The 21,728-nt window shown below is 39.5% G+C and overlaps 1 protein-coding gene across 1 annotated transcript; it reads right to left on the bottom strand.

Annotated features, from left to right (window-relative positions):
• On the bottom strand, nucleotides 1–20,038 carry phex (phosphate regulating endopeptidase homolog, X-linked). Its single transcript, XM_041961280.1, has 22 exons — nucleotides 19,860–20,038; nucleotides 16,559–16,615; nucleotides 16,249–16,410; nucleotides 15,414–15,497; nucleotides 14,449–14,675; nucleotides 13,354–13,422; nucleotides 11,756–11,872; nucleotides 11,467–11,550; nucleotides 10,738–10,880; nucleotides 10,431–10,524; nucleotides 8,745–8,873; nucleotides 8,336–8,437; nucleotides 7,298–7,375; nucleotides 6,926–7,029; nucleotides 6,758–6,816; nucleotides 6,273–6,327; nucleotides 5,017–5,084; nucleotides 4,795–4,925; nucleotides 4,506–4,571; nucleotides 3,694–3,798; nucleotides 3,082–3,158; nucleotides 1–2,979 (listed from the first exon to the last, which is right to left on the bottom strand). The coding sequence occupies exons 1-22, from the start codon at nucleotides 19,981–19,983 to the stop codon at nucleotides 2,877–2,879; spliced, it is 2,238 nt and encodes a 745-aa protein (XP_041817214.1). The 5' UTR covers nucleotides 19,984–20,038; the 3' UTR covers nucleotides 1–2,876.
• Nucleotides 20,039–21,728: the final 1,690 nt, after the last annotated feature.

The raw sequence follows: 21,728 nt of genomic DNA on the forward strand, positions 1-21,728 counted from the left end.
CTCAGAGTTTTATTAAAACCTGACAGAAAGAAGCACAACCAAAAACAGCAACACAGTGAACCATAATCACAGATACAAATATTCAATATAACGATGGAAAAGCAGTAATTCATCCCATTAAGTTACAGACAAACACTTGCTGATAATAACATGTAAATAGACTAAACGTTCGTAACATACAGTGGTTTAGATTTAATACTTTCTGATGTGGATTCTTCAGCATTTCAGAATAAACTTCACTGGGTGATTAGAGTGATGCTATTTTGTAAGACTGAAACAAATAACAAACTTGACAAAAATTACTCATGAATGCAATCTTGATGATCATTTACTGTTGTAGTGATTTAACAATTTTCAGTTTCTCAAAATGTCTGAATTTCATTTGTTAGATGGTTTGTTATCTTTGTGAACTGAAAGTGGACATTTTGGGTTTTAAATAGTTGGTCGAACAAAAACAGACATCTGATGACTTCATATTTGGCTCTGGTAAATTATGATGGCAATTTTTTGTACATTTATTTCGAGAAAACTGTACAAACAATAGGCAGATTAGTCGATAATGAAGATAACAGTTAGATGCAGCCTGACTATTAATAGCAAAAATACATGAAACACATTAAGGAACCTCAATAATTATCCACTGGTGATGTTAAAAAAATGCTTGATTTGATATTAAGTTTCTATGTTGGATATTATTTCAGAACTTTCCTCTTAATTCTATTGAAAATATATCTTAATAATAATAATTTTAAAAAGATCAATAGGTTTGGTAGACTAGAGATCCAGTTTTCACATAAAGTCATTACCATAGTATATACAGTAGATAGGAGGAGTGCTGCCCTCATTAACAAATCAGAGTTTTGCTGTGCCAGCTAATTGCAGGTCCATTACTTGTTTTTTGCGTAAGAATTCCTTAGTTCTTGGTAACAACCACGTAGTTTTAAAACTGCTGACTTACTAAATCAGGTTGTTCCAACAAAACTTCTGCCATATCTTAGCAAGTAAAAACTTCAGTTATGGTGTAAAACAGGTGCAAGGGAACACCTGTAGCACTGTCCAATCAAAAGCAGCTTCAGCCATGTCAACAGGAAGCATTGTTCGTGTAATGCCTCGTAACTTGAGCTGTATATTTATGTGAAATTTCATTTACAATCTTACCAGTTTAACAACATTATTAAACTGCATTTTATCAAGTGTCAGAGTTGTCAGCATTACCCCATTACCTCTTTTACTCTTTGCTTACGGATGGATCACATATCAGCAAGCTAGCATTAGCTTTGTCCATTAATCTAGCTCGTTAAGTTAGCTACGTAACAGTTACGCCTGGCAGGTAGTTCTTAGTGAGTTCTTATGTCAACATCAGTTGTAAATATTAACTAACAGCTGGTTTGAATAGTAGCTAACAAAGCTAACGCTAGCTTTGGCAGTTAGTCTAGCTAGTTAAGTTAGCTACATAACAGTTACACCTGGCAGTTAGCTAGTTCTTATGTAAACATTAGTTGTAACAGCTGGTTTGTTTTGTACAACCTTTTTATATTAATTAAGTGTCTATCTTCACTCAGTAAACAGTTACTAGAGTAAGTTCAAACTAATGAAGATCAATTGAGGCACAAGAGGAATCAGTTTGTGTCTAAACTACATATAAGAGTGTTTCAAAAAGCAAAATAAGAAGATAACTAGATAAATATGAAAAAAAGAAAATTCTGTTTTTTTTTATCACAACCATTACAATCACTTAGACAAAACCTGAACATTTAAGAATAACAGTTATCTTTTAATGATTACTCCTCATAAACAATACGATATCATATAACCTCACATTTTGTGACTAACTGAAAATCTGAAGAAAAAAAATTCTGTCACGTAAAATACTCCCTTTATTCCACAGCACCAAAATACTACCAACCAGCTGATATGTGAGTGCACCTCAGCAGTGCAGCTCAATAAAGGAGACAGAAAGACACATGGAGAGAGTGCATCTTGTAGTTTGAGTGCTTGTAATTCATTTGCCTCAGGCTCAACTGGAGAATGCAAATAAATGTCTGAGACTGAAACAAAGTGAGACAGAAACCAAGACAGGACTTTTCAAAGGAGGATATTAATTCTTAAAAATACGCCAGCAGGTTGATATCATTCAGCTTGTTGTGCTGCTCTGTAAGTTTAAAATTATGGTACGAATTTCACGATTGTTTCCACAAAAAAAGAGGATAAACTAGGTTTCAAGACTATGAGATACAATTGAACTGTAAATGTCTAATTTGAATTTTTTTTGTGTGTATTCTTGTGTGCATTTTTCACTCGTATTTATGCTCAAACATAAATGAATTAACTTTGGTTTTGGGTGTTTGGGCTACTAGTTAATATACACAGAAACTGACCTAACAGTTAGCATAAAATTTTAAATATAGGTTCCTATATAAAAAAATCTAGTCATTATTCCTTTACTTCAATATATCTATATATGTTTTTTTATTCCCATAAGAATGGTTCTACCTTTATCAAGTCACACGTAAATCTACATATAAGGCCGTTGCAGAAATTTTTTCCAACATTTCTAAAACCCATAAATTATGGTCCTTGCAAACTGCTTCAGTTGGAATTTATGCAGTAATTGAAACATATGCGCAGTAAATGTACCTATGGAAAAACTGGAACAATAAAACTTGTTGAAGCAACAATCTAAAAAACCCCATCAAAACGGCTCTAACCCTGACCTGTTAGGCTGTGTTTTTTTTCTGTGAGAACAACTGCGCTTTATTTTTGCTTCATCGTTACCACATCACAACTATGTTGGCTAAGTCCAGCATTATCAGCCTTTTCAACAGATGTCCTGCTGACAGCCCTGGTCTGCTTCAGGGTAAAGCTGAGGTCAAAGGTCACCACACCCGACAGGATTGTGCACCTCGGTTCATAACCGACGACTCAGGACAGTTGAACGCTTTCCGAAACTCTTCATAGTTGCTCATTGCTCCGATAACTCTGCAGGGCAACAGTGAAGGTAAAGGTCAGATTGGAAGAATTGTGTGCATTCATCAGTGTGTGTGTGTGTGTGTGTGTGTGTGTGTGTGTGTGTGTGCCCACCTGTATTTTGGTGGACTGTGAGCTCCACTCTGGATCTGGTCCCTGGCTGCTTCTGGTCTATACGAGTTACATCTCACCTACAGAGTATAAGCATATTGGATGGATGATTTGATTGTGTATGTGTGAGTGTGTCAGCAGCACTGTCATCTAATTTTTTGCTATATGCAATGTTATGAAGCACAGCATCAATCCCTCATCATCAGTTGTGGAAGAACCTTTTACATAACTAAATGTTGCAATATCACAGTGTAGAAATACTCTGTTACAAGTAAAAGTTCTGCAAGTAAAGTATTAGAATAAAAGTATGCTAAAAAAATATGAGAATGGCCCATTTCATAATGAAATATGTTAGATCATTGTTGCATATTGATGCATTAATGTGGACATCACTTTCATGTTGGTAAAGCTTTAAAGCTGGTAAAGTAGGGCTAATTTTAATGACCTACTACCTCAACACTGACCTTGGTTTGCAAAGTAGCCATTCGGGAAAAAAAACAGCATATTCAGACATGACAGCAGAAATGCTCTTACTGGTTGCAGCATTGGCACAGTGGCAAAAATAGTTTGTATCTCTGTGTGTGTGTGTGTGAGTGTGAGTGTGTGTGTCCTTACATGTGCATAGCTCAGGAAGAAAAGTTGGTTGTTGTTCAGTCCCACTCCAGGCAGCTGAGGCTCCTCAACACCAGCTCGGTTCTCATCTACCCACCGCCTGTACGCCTGCGCACAAATATAAAAAACATCGTTTTCGCCTCTGGGCTTCTCAACACGACAACTGGAAAGTTTTATAAAAAGTCCTTGCACACAAAGGACATTTTGAGTTGTGTAACACAGGTACCAGAACCTGATGAATAAATGTGACAATAACAAGCACAGGTGCAAGAAAAAACAGAGGTGCGATTAATGACAAAGACAGATGAAACTAATAACAAACACATGCCAAACTAATAACAGGCACAGTTGAAACCAATTTAAGTGTCAGTGCCAGGGCACTGGTATTCATGCTGACTCACAGACCATATTCATTCATAGACGGCGGGAAGCTCAGAAGCTGTTATCAAAAGGATAAGGTCATACTGCTGTGTTCCAGGATGCAAGTCGTTTAAACATAGGGAATCTGACAAATGGTTATCATTTCACTGCTTCCTGATTGATCAGCTACTGAATAGAGATTGGATAGTGAAAACATCAGGCCATATTTCAAGGACAAACGACATATTAGATAACAGCTAACGGATAACAGATAACATAACTAGTTGTCTTTCCAGAAAATGGCCACTGTCTATATTTTTGCCATAGCTTGCTTACACACCGAAATGCACCAAAATCACAATTAATGTTACATTACACCCGTAAAGGTCAAATTGTCGACAATCAATGTTTGTGGTGGAGACAGCTAATCCCAGACAGTGAGTGTGAAGCCATACCCTGAAAGCCTCTCTTATTCCTCCATTGTCTGCAATGTTTTCTGCCAGAGTCCTCTTGCCCCGCACCTACAGGACAAAACATCCACAAAGCACAGATGCTCAGGTCTTATTGCGTCACAAAGACTAAGATCATAAAAGTGTCAAACTGGCATTATGCAATAAATATTCTCGACTTGATTGTTTCTTGAACATCCACGTCTGTGTTATCAAGGTTTTAGTTGATTTTTTTTAAGATCATTCTACCGTTGCAGGTGTTGTAAATTCTGCAGATTAAAAATCAGATTCTCACATTTAGGCCTGCCTCCTCCCAGTGGTAGCCGTTATACTGGTCGATCATACACTGGGTCTTCTCATTGAAGGCTGTCACAGACGAGTTGCTCCACCACTGGTCGAGGTTGCCATTACTGTCATACTTGCGGCCTATTCATGAAAAGCAACACATGCAAGAATCACAACGTGGTAAGTTATTGTGGGTGTTTTCGGGGTCAATCTTGGCAATCAGAATATTTACCGTTATTGTCAAAGCCGTGTGTTAACTCGTGTCCTACTATCACCCCGATGGCACCGTAGCTTAAAGATCTGGAAACGGACAACAAGGGGATGAAGGTTAAGATGTAGCTCCTTTCCTGAGTAGAATGAGTCACGCCAACAGCAGCATGTTTTTGGTACAAAATATGTATTTTGAATAAAATGTACTGCTGTGAGCAACCGAGCTAACGAACATTCAAACTGAAAGTGAGCAAGCTTGCTAGCGTGGAGAGTCTTTCTTAACCTTCAATAACTCTTAATGGAATTAAATGATGTACAATGCTGAGAACAAAAAAAAACAAAAAAAAAAAAACAAAGAAGCTATTGTGATTGGTTAGCATTAGCATGTTCCTGGCTGGCTGGGGTGTTAGCCATTAGCTTGCCAGCTACACGAACTAGGATTAGCCCCTCCTGTAGACAAGGGAGTAGAAAACAAATGACACCACAATGGACAGCTTATGAGGAGATCAACACTGGTCAATGTTTTTACCAGTCTGCTATGAATGACGCTTTGTCTGACTTTCATGCTAACATTATTTGTATGAAGGGATGCTCCAGTGCTAACTTTGTGTAGTCTTGGTTAGCATTATCACAGCTACTAGCTGCTGATTCTCACTGGGATTTCATGTGTCACATTAGCTAGCTAGAGCTGCCAGGCTAAGACAGCAGGTGGTTAAAGGTTTTACCTTTAAATAGTATTTTGAATGGCCTGATTTATGCTAACATTGCTTGTATGAACGGATGCTTCAGAGATTTGTGCAGCCTCGTTAGCATTATCACTGCTACTAGCTGCTGTTTCTCATTGGGATTTCATGTCATGTTAGCTAGCTTGAGCTGCCAGGCTAAGACAGCAGGTGGTTAAAGGTTTTACCTTTAAATAGTGTTTTGACGGGTTTGTGGTAAGCCGTTTTATTTCTAAATAGTGAACATGTCCATAGTTAAGCTTAGCTATCATGATGTTGTAGAAATGTGTTGTCTACGCCACTGTATTTTGCAAACAAATTTCACACTGTATGATGATGAGTATTGAGGACTAAATTGTTTGTCGTTGGAAAATATTTAGCAATGAATTTCAAAACACATGCAGCACAATACACAATTTTGTGATGTAAAAATTAAATATACCTTATAAAGAAACGTTTCTGATTATTTCAGAGCTCCACATTACTTATAGAGTAAAGAATGAGGTGGCATTTCTTTGGCCTGTTAATGGAGCGCGCCACAGTTCTTTAATCTCACCTTGGATACTCTCTTCCCCAAAAGAACGGTTTTTGAAGCTCTCCAGCAGGGAATCCTAAATGAGAAGATCAAAATAGTCTGTGAGTCTTTAGCCGTGTCCACACAGTGTCATTTACTGCAAAAGGTCGGCTAATTTTCAAAGGCTCCATTTTTCTATTTCATCCTGTGTGATGCACAGTTTTTTGTGATTAGAAAGTGTGATTTCTCATGGGAGTATTATAAAACTGATCACGTTTCACCTGTTTTAGAAAGCACTCCTCCTGTGTTCCCTCTAGTTTGTTTTCAATGCAAATTCATAATTATTTCCAACACTGAAATGCCTACTCAGCCATCTTAGGGTAATGAAAATCCCATAAAAATGAATCATCAGCAGATAATTGAAAACACGGGGGTGCATTGTAGCGTCGTCCTGCCTGGAGGGAGAATTTGCAAATAATTAAATAAAAACTTGGCCCCTTAGTAATCAATCACACATTATATCTTACTGATTTGATTCGTGGAGGAACTGTAGAAGGCGTTCACAGTTGTTGGGTTAGTAAACCACCTGCAACACAAACACACACACACGCACACACACACATTATGGCACATCAACAAGGAAGTAAAACACAAGAAGTCCCACAGCAGGTTGACGGATTAGTCCAGCCACTCACTCTGTACGTGGGACGCTCTTTCGGAGCCAGGCGATATCAGACTGGCCGATGAACTTCAGCGTCTGCATCACGTTCCCGTAGTAGTCCTTCTCATTGAACTCTAGCTAAAACATGCACAGATGCAAATACACACTGTTAGGTACTAAAGGATGTGCAAATATTCCATCAGGATAAGAAATTTAGTTTCAGCCCGCCGCTCTAAGTTCCCGCCAGCTTGCCATCTTTGTTTTTTCCAAACTGTTGAGATTTTTAAACTATAATTTGGTGCATCTTAGATAAATTGGTGAGCCAATGAATCACTTGAAGTCACATTTATGGGTGAGTTTACCTTTGCTGTGCTAACGAACCAGCTTACAGCAGCGAAATACAAACCTGCTTTAAATCTTCATTGAGGTAGGTGTCGTTCAGAATAAACTCGGGGTAGCCAACCTTCGCCAGGACTGCATGAGCCTTGAGAGAGTGGACATCATGCAGAGTTTAAACAGGTGTTTAATGTGTCACTCATTCAGGGTAACTGACAGTGAGTGCAAATGCTGAATAAGATTAAACTCTATACAAGCAATAAAGAGTGAGGACTGTGAGAGACACAGCAGCCTGACAAAAAAACGTTCCCTGCAATTTTGCACGAGAAATAAAGAGACAGAAAAATGCAAAAGGACAGCACAGCACTGCTGTAACAAAAGAGAAAAAAAAGGTCTTAAATTAAAAAATGTGTGAGCCCCAATGATGAAATGAGATGAAGGAGAATCCACAGACGTGATGCTCAATATTCTGGATTAAAGCTGCTATAATTAACAATTTTATCTCAAGAATAAATTAAATGGCCGCGTAATGTGAAAGGAGTCACTCACACTGACAGACCCACAGAGAATGATCACATGACTCTGTAGCTCTACTGTGCATCATTGTTGGCTTTACATCACATTTAGCAGCGAAGGTGCCACATAGTCTCAGAGCACAGAACTGCCCCCCCCCCCCCCAAAATGCAGCTTTAAGTTGAGAGCAACATTTTTCGATCAGACAGGTGTTTTCTTTAAAGTGGCTGTAATCAATATCCGTATCTGTAGCTATCTGCACCAAATGCATTTTACCATCTTTAAGCTTGTTTTGTTGTCAACCAAGAGCTTTACTGTTTCAGTTCACCTTAAGTGTCTTTTTGGCTGCAGCAGGAAGCTGTTTCAGCTCTGCTAAATCCACTGCCTGTGACCTGCCCAGCACTTAAACAGTAGACAAGCAAAATTAGTGACTAGCTGGTGAAGAAAGTCAAAGATTTAGCAGCTAGAGAGCCAGATATTTTGTATGTGCTACCCCCAAGTGGCCAAAAACATTAATGCAGCTTTAAACAACATTTTTTAGATTGGAAAATACAAGTCAGAGTGGAGTGTGGAGTGGTGAGTCAGCTGCTCTTACCTTCTCTATGGCTCTCTTCTTCGTTGGTTGATCCATCCAGTCATTCTCCTTCTCCAGCATGTCAATAAACGCCCAGCGAACGCCCCCGATCAGCTCCTCCATCTGACAAACAACACACTCTCATATTAATTAGGAGATAATTAAATGTGCGATGTGACCTCCTGAGGACATGCACATAAAACTAACACACATCCATGTGCACACTCAACACACACAATAAAGCACTCTCTGTGTCACCGCCGCATAAACACACACGCCCGCACTGACGCACAACATTAAATGTCTGACATCATCTCCAGATGACACACAGACAAAGACCACTAAACATATCCAAAAATGAAACGCTTGACCCGTGATTTAGGACATGATGTCGTGGTGTCTACAACACGCTCATAAAACACACACGCACCATGTGCTTCTTGTCCTCCTGGAAGTGCGTGTTGACAAAGAGGCGCCCGGTGGCATAAATAAGCGAGTTCTCGACGTAGTTTACACACTTATCCCAGCGCGGGGTCAGAGAGGTGGTTCCTGTGGTTACCTGGTGGGGGTATGAGAGACGGAGATGCAAGGTGACATTCACTTCCTCCACATGATGCTAACATACACTTAGTTCCTCAGCCGGGGAATCTGGAACTGACACACTGACATTTTTTAAAGCATAGCTTTCTATTATATATATATATATCATAATTTGTGTTTAGGGCATGTTTTAAAGTTAATTTGAAGCTCCCTCTGAGGTCAGGAAACCGTAGTACTCAAAATCACATGATCTTTGCCAGCTCTCTAATTACTGTCATGAGCATTTGGGGACATAAAAACAGAGTTTGAGAAAAGGAGAGAATCCTCACAGTATGGGCTTGCTACTTACATTTTGAAAGTTTTTAGGATTTTATCACTTTTATCACAAGTTTTTACACTGAAAAAAAGAAAAAAAGAAAAACAACAAAAAAATGTATGTACATATGAGGCCAAAGCTGTGTCCTAATTCTACACTACACACTAATTTGAAGCAGGTTTTCAGTAAGTAGTCCACTCCAACTAGGATAAGACAGAAAATGCATACTGATTGCAAAGTAAATGACCTTGCAATGAGAGTTTGAGTGTTTTAAATTTCATCTCTTATTTACTCTCAAAGGCACTTTTTGATGCTTCCTTCCTTCCTTCCCCTGATTTGTTCTCTTGTCTTTGATTTATACATTCATTCAAATGCTCCTTATCTTAATGGTGCTAAAAGTTTGGATATATTTCAGTACCAGATGCAATGCAAGGAAATAAGAGAGCTACTCACGGCTATACAACAAAATGCACATGGTGGCAAAAAGCATGTTACACGTTTAATCTTAATTTTGGTTTCTCTTTGTGAATTGTTTCTAATTTTTCATTCAAAAATCTCAGTTTAATTTATATCCCTTGGCCCATATTTGTACTATTACCTGTATATGTGCAAAAAACAATACAATGTGTCTGTAAAAAATATTCTAATGGCTGTTTTTTATTATTTGGATTAAAGGTCTAAATGTTGTTACAAAGTCCTGTTCAAGCTGCCATGAATGAAAATATTAAATCCTTTGATTTTTGGCCTAAAACACATCCAAATCAAATATCCTGAGTCAAAAATATACCAGAAAAACCTGAAAAAAACAGTACAATCTGTGGTTGCACTTAGGACATGTTCAAGAAAGCCATGAATTAGTTTAAATGTGGGTCAGGTTAATAGTCTTTTATATAAAGTGGGAATTCAGGATTTATTAAAGGTATATGTTGTGTTATGAGAGTTAAAATCAGAGAAACAGTAAACAAATGTAGGCAGCTGAAGTCCTCACAATCTGGTTTTCCTGTTTACAGTCACCAAAATTCCATCGTGTCACAGCTAAACAATTTCCATACATATACAAACCGCGTATCTGCAAAATGTCAACTTTTGTGATAAGAAAAACAGCCCTGTTTTATAGAGTATTTTCTATGTAATTTAACTGTTTTTTAGACTTTGTTTGCTCCTGAACCAATGAAGGAGCATTGAATTCTTCACTAAATCTAAAATCTGAAAAATGACCACCAATAGATGTAGATTTTGTAAGATTTGTTCTGTACTGACCCGAGCATAGTCCAGGTATCTGTAAAGGAAACGACGGCTCAGAGTGGTGATCCTGGAGAAAACTGTCCTCCACTGTACGTAGTTAGCTACAGTCCTGGAGAGAGAGAGGAGGGGACATTAATTAAAAGCCTACATGTAATCTCATTATACACTATAATATACTTATAATGAGAGGCTGGAGCCCTCAAGCCCCAGTGTGTGCTCATCAGTCTGTGTGTGTTTTCTGTCTAGCTCTGTGTGTGTGTGTGTGTGTGTGTGTGTGTGTGTGTGTATGTATGTGTGTGTGTGTGTATGTGTGTGTGCGTACCTGGGATCTGTGTTGGAAATGAGTTTGAAAAGTTCCTTGAAGTACTGCGGAGCTCGGACGATGATGGGCTCAGAGGAGGAGATAGAGCGGGCCGGGTCGGCTTTGGACTCCACCACAGCTTTTACAAAACTCAGCCAATCAAACTACAGACAAACGGACCCCGAAACATAAACAGTGAAGGTTAAAACGTTTATTTAAAAGCAGCTGTGTTGATATTCTGCATCTTTTTGACATAAGCAATTGCAGTTAACTATTTTTGTGCATTTTCAGCAACTGTATCAAACTGTGATCATCTTCACACAGAAAAATGCACACACTTTCTCCAAATTGCAAGTATTAAAACAAATGACATTCCCATCAGCCTCAGCGTTAGATTGTTTTTAGTGATAATTAGCAAGCTAACACACTAACCTAAGATGGAGAACAAACTATATACCTGTTGGATGTTGCATTAGCTATTATATTATTATGTAAGCATCCTGCTGTTAGCATTTAGCTTGTGTTAGCTTGCCACTGTGCCTAAGTACAGCTTCACGGAGCCATTCACATGGTCATTTGGAGCACTTACTACCTTTAAGTTTCTTTAAACTAAGAATTGCACAAATTGTTAAAATTCACCATAAATTTAAAAAATTCCTAAAAAGAAATGTACAAAAGAGCCATCAAGAATGTTTTGGAGAAACAAGAGAAGATGTAGATAGTTTACGTGTCTGGATGTATTTAAAGTACCTGTGGTATGAGGCGCTGCAGACGAGAGAGTGAGAATCTGTTGTACATGTTCTCACTGGTGCGGTTTTCATAGGGAATCAGGATCTGCGCACACAAAGCAATGTTTTACTGACATGACAGTTCTTTTATTAAGAAGATAATTTACCTTTCTACTGCTGGAGGAGTTTATGGATCAATTTGATGTTTCACAGTTAATAAATCTGGGTTTTAATTAGCCCCACTGAGGCCTATCAAATCATCATCTCCATACATTAAGTGAGATTATATCTATCTGACATGGCGTGTTTACATGAGCCAGTTTGGTCTCGAAGGCGAGGGCTTTTTCCATCTGGGTCAGTGCTGCTTTCTCTGGAGCGCCCAGCATGACGGCGATATCAACCATCAAACTCAACAAGGCTGCACGATACTGGAGAGAGAGAGAGAAAAAGCAAAAAAGATGAATGTCATTTATTCTTTCATTGCTGTGAGCTACTCTCACTACCAAACATCAGATGCCATCAGACATCAAAGACAGACCTCCATGCACACTCAGATACTACTGCACTGCTGTGTCAGTAAGTGGTACTCAGCTATATTTATGTATTTTAATCATCATCTGTCTTAAGGGACAGATACAGAGCAGCATAAAATATTCTTTGAATAATACTGTTACCAAGTTCAAAGCCTTGTGCCCAAATGGACTTAAGAGAAATATTCAAGTACTGTACTTTCATACAAATCTAAGGTATTTTTTGAAGACCTGCTATCTGAATATTTTCTTCTAATGCCACTTTTTGTACTTTCTGTTCTCAACTCATTTAGTGATGACATTTCTCACCATTTTCAGAATTTTACAAAACCCAAAACAATGATTAGTGTAGAAAGTAATCAATCCATAATGAAGATAATCATTATTTGCAGTTCTGTACAAAATAATTGAAAATAAGCTCCATCTTAAACAACTACAACAGTAAAATCCGGCTTTTACATGAATGCATAGTCATAATAATGATATAATATATAGAAGTAAACAGTGATGGGACATACCTTGTTATCCATTGAGTACTTTTACTTTTAATACTTCAATGCTTTAAGTACAATTTTCAAATCATACTTACACACTTAAGTAACATTGTGAATGCAGGACTTTTATTTATAATGTAGTATTTTTACAGTGTGATATTAATATCTTTACTTCAGGAAAGGATCTAAATACTTCCTCCAATATTTTTTAAAACTATACAAAACACAAAGAATAAACATAAAATAGAAATAGAAAAAAGTCCCATTATGGTAAATGAAAGCAGAAGTATCACGCTAACGATTACCCATGCTAACTAATCAAGAAAGGTTTCTCTTTGGATTTTACTTATTAATGTTATTGTTATTAAAAAGTTTAAAACAACGTGGTTAACAAATAAGTCTTTTAGATAATAGCTAAATAACGGCACAGAGGTTGCTATGTGGAGTCTGAATACAAATTAGGAGCCCTTACTGTTAGCACCCCTTTGCAACCTTAAGTAGCTTGCAGCTTTTTCTTATGAGCTAATGCAGACCCTTGGATATTGTAGGTAAGACAGAGTTTTTCCAGTTGAGAAAATTTAGATCATTCAACTTTTTATTCTGGTCTAATGAGGCAGCTATTAGTGGGCCATTCAGTATCAGCTGCCTCTCCTTCGATTAATTTCTTGCATTACACTGTCTAGCATTTGTGAAAATGTTAAGTGTGAAGACAATCTTGTTCTTGCTGATATAAAAACCTAACCTTAAGTGCTGATATTCAAAGAGGCCGAAATTCTTGTTCTGCTACAATATCAATATCACTCAAGCAGGAAGGAAATAGCTGCTGCAAGAAGAGGAGTTTTTAGATGACAGGTATAAGGGGTGAAAGATGAAGCAGAAACTCACCGCCTGAGCAGAGGAAGTGTTGGTGATGTAGTCCTCCCTGGAGGGTAGAGACAAGGACGCCTGATCGAGCTACATAAAGACAGACGGCACAGGTTAGCCTCTGCTGTTTTCTGGCCTTGTTTATCTTGTAGCAATAAAAAGCAGGAAAATATGGTGGAGCAAGGCACTGAATCTGTATCTGCAAAGATGTCCATGCTAGTGAGCTGCACACCTAAATCATTAAATTGTTCTTTTTGAGTACTGGCTGTGTACCTTCAACAACATGGAACTGCACCATTGGCTGAATGGTAGTTTTTTTTTGTGTCAGCCCTGTTGAGTTGTCCAGGGTGTACCCTGCCTCTCGCCCAGTGTCAGCTGGGATCAGCCTTACATGACCCTCCAGAAGGAAACGTGATTGTAGACAATAAACGGATGGACATTATTGTTGCCTTGTGTGAACATTCACCACTGTGCCAATCAAGTACATTCTGACGATCCAGATTTTAGAGTCATCGGGCAAAAGACATTATAACCATGAGATTTGCTGTTCAGCAGTTGACTGTTTACTGTGTTGGAATACATCCTGCAGCTCAACATTTGTCATGTCTCTAGAGGGTAGTTTTCAAACTGTGGTGGCTTTGACAGAAACCAACATCTGCCTGGAGGATAATAAAAAATGTAAAAAGCTGGTATGTTTTGGATAATGGTGTGCAGCAAAGAAAAGTATTCACAATATGAACTTAATTGGTCAAAATCCACAAAACCACCAGTATGGTACTTTAAAGGAATAGTGTGAGTAAGCTCACTTAAACGCTTTCTTTCTGAGAATTCAACGTGATACCACTCTTGTATCTGTTGGTTAAATATGAAGCTATGCAGAAAAGACAGGAAAAAGGGGTAACCTGGCTCTGTCCAAAGGTACCAAAATACACCTACCAGTACCTCTAAAGTTCACTAATTACTAACACAATATGTCTTTTTTGTTCAATCTGTATGTAAATTGAATTTGAAAAATTGACAATATGTGGTTTACTGGGGGTTCTGTGTCAGACAAATGGGCATATTTTCCAAAATGTCAAACTACCCCTTTAAAAATCTGAAATGTGGATATCTCACCTTGATGATGTAGTGCGAGGAGTTTTTGTCATCAGGGGACACGTACAGGCGGATCAAGACACTCTTGCTGTGCTGGTTCCTCATCTCTGCCAGAGTTGTCAGGAGACTCCACTGCCCAGCCGACCACTGATAATCCCCGCCGAGCCCATCCCCCACAACGGGCCACCGAAACTCAGGCCGTTTAAGTGTTTTCAGCATTGGTTTGGAGTCCATCTGTTCCAGTATAGCTATGTAAGCACAAAGAGAAATTAAGTAACCTAAATTATTTTATATGCATTTTGTTTGATTTTGTTACCTTTGTGTTTAAATGCTAATTCCCTTTTTTCACCTGATGTATCGTATTGCTTTTGCTTCTGCAATGACCTAGATCTGCCATGGGATTAATAACAGATCATCTTATCAGATCTTGTTCTATCACTGTGTCTTTGTGTGTATTTTGTGCTTTGTGAGGACCTGTTTGTAGACATGGGGAGTGGGAACATGTGGGTTGTGAGGACCTGTTTGTAAACATGGGGAGTGGGAACATGTGGTTTGTGAGGACCTGTTTGCAAACATAGGGAATGGGAACATGTGGTTTGTGAGGACCTGTTTGTAAACATGGGGAATGGGAACATGTGGTTTGTGAGGACCTGTTTGTAAACATAGGGAATGGGAACATGTGGTTTGTGAGGACCTGTTTGCAGGCATGGAGAGTGGGGACATTTTGAATTGTAAGGACATTTTGGGTGGCCACAACTTGTTCAAAGAGATGTTTAAGGGTTAAGATTTGGTTTTAGTGTTAAGGTTAGAACTCGGTTCAGATTTAGGTTAAGTTCGCACTTGCTGGCCTCTCATTTAGAATTAGGGTTACCTTAGAATAATGGTACGAGCTGGGTGTGGCTAAGTCTCCAGGTAATAATGATGTATGTCAATTCAATGTCCTCTTAAGTGACAAAACCAAGCTTGTATGTCTGAGTTACACTCACTCTCATTCATACAGGAGCGGTAGAGGATCTTCGCCTTGGTCACAGCCTCCAGTTCTTCAGGCTCCAAAGGAGCTTCTAGTAACTCTGACAGAGAAAATAATCGGTGTTATTATTCAAAGGCCCAACAATGTACTTTTCGGTTTTATTACAGTAGTAACATGATTCCTGGTTGGTTTTGTTGAATAAAACAGACACAAGTTCAGTCTTGCCTTGTGAATAAGATAAGACAACAATAATTTTAGAGTTGCTCCACCCACACATTAAAGTCTGGTTACGGGTGTTGGGCAGTGCTTTTGAATATCTGAAAAAAGATGTATAAAGCCCTTTTGTGCCTCCAGGGGGAGCTGTGTCAAGTCTGCTTAATTGCCTCAGGGATGTCACATGAGTCAATGTCATTTGGTGCTGAAGACTACAAGTTTGAAAATGGAGAAAATCTGGGGGTGTCGAGTTAGAAACAAATGATCTTACCAAACCTCTGTAGTCCACTCATCATCTGTGTTTGAGGCTAGCGCCTGCAGGCTACATTAGCTGCCACTAACATACCCGCATTGTAGGTAATGTACGTACCATGTTCTTGACAAGGAAGAAGAATGCATACAAAAAAAGTGTTACCTACTACATCGATATTGATTTTTTTTTTCTAACTGTTCATTGCAAATACGACAAAGTACTCTGTTAAAGTCTTCAAAGAAAATATTCCTATTACAAACAGGCTCACTTGTTTGCTATTTCTTTTTTTCAAAAGAACATTTAATGTCTGTTTAAGTCAAGTGCACTCTCATCACGGTGGATGAACTCAGGTGTCTGTGGGAGAAATGTGTGAGCAAAAACACACCTTTGAGTCGGATGTCTACATGCTGCCGCAGCCAGGGGTAGATACCATACGAGGAGGAATCTTCAGGGATCGGATTGTCCTTCAGCCAACCGCCACAGGAGAAAGTATAAAAGTCCTCGCAGGGATTCACGGACCGATCCATTTTACTCAGAATAGACCCCGCTACAAGTTGGAAGGAGATAAAAAAACAAAAACAAGTCCCACTGAGTCCAAATAATAACCTTTGAGCATCAGATACATGAGTAACAACTAAAATAGTGGAAGCTGAGCGTAATTGTAGGTATGGTGACTGTTTACCACCACTCCTCACCTGCTTCAATGCATTCTGGGCTCAGACAGAATTCCTCCTGACTAGACTTTTGAGAGACTGAGGGAGAAGAGAACAGGTGAGGATGAAGCTTGACAATGTAAAATCACACTGTGAATGAGACAGATTTTATTTATTTGTGGAACATTTATGGTGTGTGTTCTTGGTCTTATGCACATATGTACAAATAGTCCTCTACTGCTTGGTGGCCATTGAGTAGTGTTGAGATGTTAATTGCTTTGCTCTACAGATCACATTATCAACAAATTCCCAGAATGTTTTGCATTAATAGAGCTGAGAAACCAGGGGAATTTGATGTATAGACCAACAAACCTCATATCACCAATGAATTGATTCATGAAAAGAGCGTAATGGAGAAACGTCTACAATATGTGAATGCATAATCCATATGTGCCAATTTTGTGAAAATCACAAAACCATAATATTCTAAACACAACCCCTAATATTGTATTCCTGAAAAGGCTGCAACATGAGTCCTTTTTAATCTTTTGTTATAAAACAAACTCAATGAATGAAAAACAGAGAACTGAAAGTGTCAGCTAATCAGACTTTCATACAGCTCAAAATGATACTGGTTATCATACAGAGAAAAGTCAATAAGGTGCATTCCCACAATCCACTCCTTAGCAAATGGGACAAATACAGACCAAAGTGCAGCTGATACAGCTGGAGAGCTTCACGAACAGAGTAAACACTTTGTGGTTTCAATTTTTAACCTTCTGCCTGCCTGCACCAAGGAAAGTCACCATTTACAGTCAGCATGTAACTTCTAGCTGTCCGATATCACTCGATACGCCACACAATCTTTATTTACACAGTCATACCTTAAATCACAAGCAAGTCTTACATAAAATATACATCAGGCTTTTCACTTTAACTTGACTGTCAGTTGTAATTACTTCTTACACACCTCTAATAAGGGCAATCAGACCGCCACAAGAAGACAGAATAGAGCCGCCCATTGTTCAAGCTACTTGCAGTGTGACCACAGGTTTACCCATTCACTTCCCTTCCTAGACGGCGAACGACAGCCTGCTTCTCTGACCTCTTGCCAGTTATGTGATGTGGCTCTGAGGGTGTAGAGGCAGCACAGGCCCATAAAGTGAGCAGATTTAGCAACCAAATCCCCATTGTGAATGGATGAGTGGAGCGTTGCGGAGCTGCGCCGCAATGTCTGACCTCGGAGGTTGACTGGTCTTGTTGTCCAGTTAGAGCTGCTTGTGGAAGTCACTTAGTGTTGTTCCCACTTATAGCAGAAATGCACATACTCACAAATTCAACCCTGCATGAACCACTTGGCCCGGAGCGACCTCAACAACCCCCCAACCGAGCCGTCAGAAACATATTTACAGGGGTTTAAACACATACACAGATGTCTGAGGCTCCAGTGTCACTGCTAAAACCAACCTCATTTTTATTACTGAGATACCCAACATGCCACCAACACAAACACACGTGCATAAACACACATTTGAGAGGCACACTGTCTAAACTCATTAAGGAGGAAAACTACAAAACCACTTAGCATTCCTGTGTCTGGTCATTCGCATGGCTGGAGACCAGAGGAGGGTTTCTATTAGAGTGGCTGTATGGTGCTGCATTCATAGGCACATAACATAACTACACTTCAATACCACCACAAGAATGCAGGCTTCCCTCAATAACAAAAAACAATGCTTACCCCACCCCAGACAGACACACGCCCCTCCCAACCACGACCATCCTCACAGCCACGCACTGCTGAAACTACTGAACTACTGAACACAGCTGACTCTTAAAGGAATCGTTTGAGTGGCTCTGCCTAAAGGTTGAAAATGAATTAACATGTTATGTCTTGTTTGTTTCATCTGTATAAAAAATGAAATGTAAAAATGGTAAGCTGTGGTTTTTATGGGAGGCTGTGCTGGACTTTTTCTAGGCCAGGCACACATGCTGGGACTTCCTGTAAAATCACAACATGTCGTTTTTACACTTCAGTTTTTCTACTGACGCAACAAGCTGTAACGAGTTAATTAGTGAGTTCTGAAGGTGGTGGTAGGCAGGGGTTTCTCTCTCTCTCTCTCTCTGTGTGTGTGTGGGTGTGTTACCAGACTGAAAACAGCCAGAGTAGCTATTTCCCCCTGGTTCAAGTCTTCATGCTAAGTGAAGCTAAGCTAAGCTAACCATCTCCAGGCTGCAGCTTCATATATAACTCAGAAAACTCGCTTTTGACAATAAGCATCCTGGGATTTTATGTTCAAATTTAACTTTTTAAAAACTTTAAGTAGGTATTAAATTGATTGATTATACAAGCATTTAATCTTTTGTTCTTTTGATCTTCTTCATTAACACTGCGGCTAATGCTTCACAAGCTGGGTTCTTCACAGCATTTCAAGCTGTACATGTGGACTTGACTCTAATTTTCAGGTAGCATCTCCAAGAAAATAAGGCAAGTTGCAAGAAGAGACAGCATTGTTCCATTCAGACTGACAAACCAGAAGTTTCTCTGACAGCAGCAAACACCTGGACTCTGCAATTGTGAAATAAAGAACAGAAACTGGAAGTGAGGAGGCTAAAATACACTTGAAAATACACTTATGGTGAAATCTTTGAAGTTTGAGTCTTTCTTACATACATCTTTTTACATTGTCTTGGGTTTCTTTTACATCTCATGTGAAGCTGTGGTCAAAGTATTGTAACATTGTCCCTCTTATTTTTATTGTTAGTCTTCTGTGTAATAACTTGATCTTTTTTACCTGCTTTTAGCTGGACTACAGGCGCAAATCACTTGCTTTTGCCACATTTACACTGAAGCTTTTTTTAAAACGTCAGTGTTAATTAATACGCACTGCCTCCTATATGAAAATAAATACAGACACACACACCCTGCCATTTCTCAGCCACACAATTCCCTGCTAATTAATTTCACATTCTGAAGGAAATAATACCCACAAAGTGTCAACATACACATTCTCTCTACCCAGAGCTCAATTTGACTCCCACAGTGCACTATGGAGAGGTTCTGCACGTGCATGTAGGCGTGTATGAAACCTTATATGAACCCAAAATAGTCTGACACAAGTTACCCGCGAGCCCTCCACAAAGACCTTTGCTCCCAGAAGTGTGCTCGCGTGGGTTATTTCCAGCCTGCATGTACTATAATCTGAGGACAGCGAGCATAGTGTACGATACATTTCCGCTGAATTCCTTGCAAATTACAATGCAGGTTGAGTAAAAATGTGTGTAGATCTCTTTGTGTGTGTGTGTGTGTGTGTGTGTGTGTGTGTGTGTGTGGTGGACTTACCCAGTATGAGTGCAAGCAGCAGAACGGCACAGAGACACACACACATGGCCAGTGCTATCCTGTAGAGAACACTGTTGCCCCTCTTGGGTTTAACCCCACCACCGCTTAAATGCTCCAGTTCCATGACTGCACTATATCACACACACACACACACACACACACACTCTAAAAAGCTAACTTTCAGGTGAGGAAGCACTGAGCAGATAAATTGAGGAAAACACACCAGAAAGCAAAAATATCTGGTGGAAAAACCTGATTAAAAAAAAAAAAAAAATCACATTTATGGGCAAAATTAAATCCAAAGTTATAGTAAAATCTTCCTGAGTTTACACACTTCCTCTGTCTTCTGGTCTTTCTCACAATTTGACAGCACAGACTTTGTTTACTTTCCCAGTCTGTCTCTCTCTCTGCTGCTGTCTGTCTATCTGCAGCTACTCTAACTTCACCCTGGCTCTTCAAACTGTTCCTCCCTCCTCTACCCCCAACACTCCTCCTCTCCTCTCCTCCCTCCCTGTGTGACAGAAGGGACCAGGCTTCCCAGTGATGAACAGAGACCATTTAATCACATTATGGAACATCATATGTGTGTGTGTGTGTGTGTTACTGTGCAGCATTAGAGGCTGCACACCTGGTTGGTGGCGTACAAGTGAAACGTTTGTGTATTCTTTGTGTGTGTGTCTAATCTCATGTAGAAAAACAGCAGGGAGCTCTGCTCGAAACATTTACCAGATCAGACAGTCAGTAGACCAGAACCAAATTAGACTCACACACACACACACACACACACACACAGAGGACGATGATTACAATCGATTAATCTGATGATGATGATGATGTTGCCGCCTGTAAAAACACATCAGTGTTTTTGTCAGAACGCATCAATAGTTTCTTTGAAGCGGCAGAGGTGGTGATGGCAGTGACACCGCAGCTCCTGGTTGGTCCTCAGCCTCCCCCCCACTGTGGTGAGAAGTCTATCCGCACGTGCTCATTAGGGTTTGGGGCGTCGGCCACAAAGTCCTTATATAGAAGTGACTTCCTGTGCTGCTAAAAACACCCATTCATCAAGCGGACACATTGACCACGATGCTATTGTTCACCATTGTGACTCACATTCACTTGTGTCCTGTTTTGATTCTTATTGTTTAAAGCTGCAGTGCGGGACTTTTACATAGAGCATCTGTTGCCAAACAAGTTCACACAATGCAGATTAAGCCCATCACCACCAGGTAAATCTCTCTGTATATAAATCTGTGGCGATACTCCTGCACTGGCGCATCGATCGTGAAGCGTTTGGTCTGGTTTGCCAGAGCTGAAAGGCTGACGGACACATGGTGGAGCCTGCGGCGTCATAACATTGTGTAACACCGGCAGAAGGGAGATATAAAATATCCACAATGCAGATCAACTGCAACCCTGAAATGGCCTGTCCGTCCACCACTTTGGTTGGTCCTCAACAACTACTGGATAGATTTCCATGAAATTTTGTTTCATGGTCACCCAGAGGATGAATCCTACTGACTTTTCCTCCAGCGCCACCTGCAGGTCAAAATTATCACTTATTCAGTGAAATATCTCAACAACAACAACAATCTACTTCATGGACTGGTTCCAGATTTTGTACCAACTTCTCCCTGATGATACATTCTAATGACTTTCTTTCTCTCTGGACCACTTTGAGATCGACTGCCATGCAATTTTAAACAAACATTCGCGCATTACACAGAATTAATCCTGCTGACTTTGGTGATCCCCTGATGTTTTTGTTAGCACCACAATGAGGCTGACATTTTTTATACTGAAATACACTGCAGCTATTGGATGGATTGGCATAAAATTTTGCACATTCACAGTCCCCAGAGGATGAAGTAG

This window comes from Chelmon rostratus, chromosome 20 (assembly GCF_017976325.1).
Source record: "Chelmon rostratus isolate fCheRos1 chromosome 20, fCheRos1.pri, whole genome shotgun sequence".
Lineage (NCBI taxonomy): Eukaryota > Metazoa > Chordata > Actinopteri > Chaetodontiformes > Chaetodontidae > Chelmon > Chelmon rostratus.

Coding starts and splice junctions, on each gene's coding strand:
- phex (XM_041961280.1), bottom strand. CDS start 19,983: ATGGAACTGGAGCATTTAAGCGGTGGTGGGGTTAAACCCAAGAGGGGC. Junction 15,498..16,248: donor TGTAGACATCCGACTCAAAG/GTGTGTTTTTGC, acceptor TTTCTCTGTCAG/AGTTACTAGAAGCTCCTTTG. Junction 8,874..10,430: donor GATACCTGGACTATGCTCGG/GTCAGTACAGAA, acceptor TACCCCCACCAG/GTAACCACAGGAACCACCTC.